Source organism: Hylobates moloch, unplaced genomic scaffold (assembly GCF_009828535.3).
Source record: "Hylobates moloch isolate HMO894 unplaced genomic scaffold, HMol_V3 SCAFFOLD_1, whole genome shotgun sequence".
NCBI classification, from domain to species: Eukaryota; Metazoa; Chordata; class Mammalia; order Primates; family Hylobatidae; genus Hylobates; species Hylobates moloch.
This window is the reverse complement of record NW_026652276.1, coordinates 224,932,158-224,936,244: the sequence shown is the minus strand read 5'-3', so window position 1 is coordinate 224,936,244 and position 4,087 is coordinate 224,932,158. Positions and strand designations below refer to the sequence as shown.

The 4,087-nt window shown below is 40.9% G+C and overlaps 1 protein-coding gene across 1 annotated transcript; it reads right to left on the bottom strand.

Annotated features, from left to right (window-relative positions):
- Positions 1 to 3,154: 3,154 nt before the first annotated feature.
- Positions 3,155 to 4,087, bottom strand: LOC116809737 (olfactory receptor-like protein OLF3). Its single transcript, XM_032753604.1, has one exon. The coding sequence runs from the start codon at positions 4,085 to 4,087 to the stop codon at positions 3,155 to 3,157; it is 933 nt and encodes a 310-aa protein (XP_032609495.1).

The window sequence follows — 4,087 nt, the reverse complement described above, 5'->3', positions numbered from 1 at the left end:
CAGCTTGCCACTTTTTCTGGTTGAGCTGGAGTGACTGCCTTATCAATTTGCAGCCTTTTTAAAAACTCCATTATCTACTCAAAAGGCTTTAGTTTGTTGCCTATCCTATCACAACTTAACTTTCATGCCTCCCAGCATTTTATTTTAAGCCATCCTAAGTTGTTTCTACAATTTTTTTTTTTTTTTGAGAGGGATTATTGCTCTGTCTCCCAGGCTGGAGTGCAATGGCGTAATCTCGTCTCACTGAAATCTCTGCCTCCAGGGTTCAAGTGATTCTCCTGCCTCAGCCTCCCAAGTAGCTGGAATTACAGGCACCTGCCACTGCGCCCAGCTAATTTTTGTATTTTTTAGTGGAGATGGGGTTTCACCATGTTTGCCAGGCTCATCTCAAACTCCTGATCTCAGTTGATCCACCTGCCTCGGCCACCCAAAGTGCTGGGATTATAGGTGTGAGCCACCGCACCTGGCCTACATTTTTGTTAGAGTTTTTACAGTCATCATGAAGGGTATATGGATAATGATTTTACTGAACTTTTGCATATGGAATTGTATATATCTGTCGCCTTTAAAAATGAATGATGGCTTAACTAGGTATGCAATTTTTATTTAACAATATGTTCACTAAGGATTCTATGGAAAGATGTTATTGTCCCTGTCATCTAATATTTCAAAGACCAATTCTAGCTGTCATAGGCTGAATTCCAACCTGGCCCCCGAGAGTCTCACTTCTTGGTGTACATGTCCTGTACAATACTCTCCCCTTCAATATGAGCAGGACTTGTGACATATGATGGGATTTCACCCCTGTGATAATGTTACACTGTGTGGAAAAACAGAATTTGAAGATATAATTAATCAGCTGAATTGAATTTACACAAAAGGGAGATTATCCTGAGTGAGCCTGACCCAATCAGGTGAGAACTTCAAAAGTGTCCAGACTTTCTTAGCCATCAGAGAGATTTGACACAATAGAGATTCTCCTGTCATTCTTGACGAAGCAAGCTACCATGTAGTGAGAGCAGTGGGCCATGTGTTAAGGACTTGAGGGTGGCCTCCAGGAGCTTAGAGGAGTCACCAGCCAGCAGCAAACAAGATAATGGGTACCTCAGTCACACACATGCAAGAAAATGAATTCTTCCAATGACTGGTGAGTTTGAGAGAGGACTCTGAGTCCCAGATGAGATCACAACCCCAGCTGATACCTTGATTTGAGCCTTGTGAGACCCTGAGCACAGAACCCAGCTATGCTTCTTACCAGCAGGAATGTTAAGATAATAAATTTGTGTTCTTTTAAGTTTATAAATTTATTACAATTTGTTACACAGCACTAGAAAATTAATGCACTTGCTTAACATTTTTCTAAGTGACTTTTCTGTTTTGTTTGTTTGCTGAATCTTTATGATCCTTTCATTACACTTGAAATTCAGTCATTTTTACCAATATATCCATAAATATTTTTAATTTTCAGGTACATGGCAAGGCTCTTTCATCTAAATAACAAATTCTTCCTTTATTTAAATGACATTTTTATTAATCATAGTTGAAAGTAAAAAATATTTTTATTCAGTCTTTTCATCAGAAATACCAATTATCCATATGTTGTTTCTTTTTTGTCTGTATCAGTTATCTTCTTTTGGACTCCAAACAACAGATTAACTTTTCTATATTATTAATTTTTGCTGTTTACTGCTTTAATGTCCTTTTAAAATCTGAAATAGTTTTTGTGTGTGTGTGTGTCCCTACTTTACCTGTAATCCTTATCTCCTTTTGTATCTCATTCTGCTGTCCTACCACCTCATCTTTCATTGAGCTGATGTGTTTAATTTTCTTGCAAGTACTATGGTCACAAATTATGAGATCCATCAATATTTATTCTCCCCTTCCTTCTTAATATCAGAAGCTCTGATTGTGTTTTAGGCACATGATTACTAACAATAACACTTATCACCTTTGAGTATGTATGTGGCCAAGTAACTAAGTTTAACTTAGCCAGCAGAATTTGTACAACATTTTTTTTTTGTGTGTGAGTTTTTTAAAAGGTCTCTAAAGGAAGTGGGTATGCTCCTTCCTCTCTTCTTTCTTTTTATGTATTTATTTATTTTTTGAGACAGGGTCTCACTCTGTCACCCAGGCTGGAGTACAGTGGCATGATCTCAGCTGACTGCAACCTCTGCCTCCCGGTTCAAGCAATTCTCCCACCTCAACCTCCCAAGTAGCTGGGACTACAGGCATGCACCACCATGCCCGGCTAATTTTTGTATTTTTAGTAGACAGGATTTCACCATGTTGGCCAGGTTGGTCTCAAACTCCTGGCCTCAACTGATTTCCCCCGCCTTGGCCTTCCAAAGTGCTGGGATTACAGGCATGAGCCACCCCACCTGGCCTCTTCTTTATTTTTGATGGACAGCATGTGAATGTGTTGGCTGAAATTCAAGCCATTTCTTGAACTATGAGGTAGAAGTTATATGCCTAGAATAGTGCATTAGAAACAGAAGAAGCCTCAATTCCTATAACTTTAAGTTAGGCAGGCTTACCTTGCCTAAATCTAAATTAATGTCTATTTTATTTAAACCATGATTTCTCAATATTTTCTGCCTCTCACAGTCTGACTCTACTGAAATAAATGCATTAATAAGTGTTTATTAATAAGTGTTGCATATCCTTATTGTTTGTTTCATGAGGAAATTATTCCCATTAAAAGTGGCTTCCATTCGGGAAGCTAGGTACAATTTTCTTATCTAACAAAAAAAGAAAACTAAGGCATATATTATTTAAATAACTTGCCAGAGAGCACAGGTAGTGAGAGACAGAACAAGGATCAGGAGTCAGGTCTGCTTGATGAAGCCGGGGACCATTCCCTGATGCACTGACAAACTGATAAAACCAACAGTGGGCAGGTGAAGCCCCCAAGTCACTGGATATTTGAGAGAAGATGTCTATAAAGAAGTCATATTATTGATCCCTAACATGTATATTTTCAGATATTGGCCTATATAAAACAAATTAAGCATTTGGAGGAACACTTCGTACAAATGCAAGGATTTGACCATAATAATCTTCTTTTAGTGTAAGTGTGGGAGTCCTGTCTACAATTATCTTATCTCCTTTTTGGTTTTGATGATAGATAACAAGAGTTTCTTAGAGTCTTGACCCTTTATCTGCATCTTTCTGAAACTTTCTGGAGAGCAGCCATAACTTCCTTATTCCTCAAGCTGTAGATCAAGGGGTTCAACATGGGTGACACCACTCCATAGAAGACAGCAATCATCTTCTCTTCCTCTGCCAAGGTGGCCACCTGTGGCCCCAGGTAGGTGAAGATGGTAGCCCCAAAGCACATGCAAACCACAGTGAGGCGAGAGGCACGGGTCCCAAAGGCTTTGTGGTGTCCCTGGGTAGAATGAATGCACAAAATGGCAGCAACTATGCGAGCATAGGAGAATAGAACCAGGAAACAGGGAAGCAAGATCACCAGAAACCCTGAGATGGCCACCATGACCTTATTGAAGGAGATGTCCACACAGGCTAGCTGTAGCACTGCTGAGGTCTCACAGACAAAGTGATTGATAACATTGTGACACAGGGGAAGCTGGAAGGTGATAATTGTTTCCATCAGTGAATTTGAGAAGCCAGCCACCAGGCAGCCAGCTGCCAGCCCCAGGCACAGCCCTCCATGCATGATGACCGTGTAGTGCAGTGGGTGGCCCACAGCCACATAGCGGTCATAGGCCATGGCCCCCAGCAGGAAGAACTCAGACCCACACAATGCCAGAGAAACATAGAACTGGAGCACACAACTGTGGAATGGGATGGACTTTCGGGCTGAGAGCAAGTGGGACAGCATTTGTGGGACAATACTGTTTGTATAACAAAAGTCCACAAATGACAGAACACTAAGGAAGAAGTATATGGGGGTATGAAGCCTGCTGTCCAGTCTGATCACAAGAAGAATGAGGGTGTTTCCTACAACAGTCACCAAATACATGGCCAGGATCAGGGCGAAGAGGGAGACCTGAATGCCCCAATCACTGGAAATCCCCAGCAGAATGAACTCACTCACCCATGTCTGGTTTTTATTTTCCTGACCCAT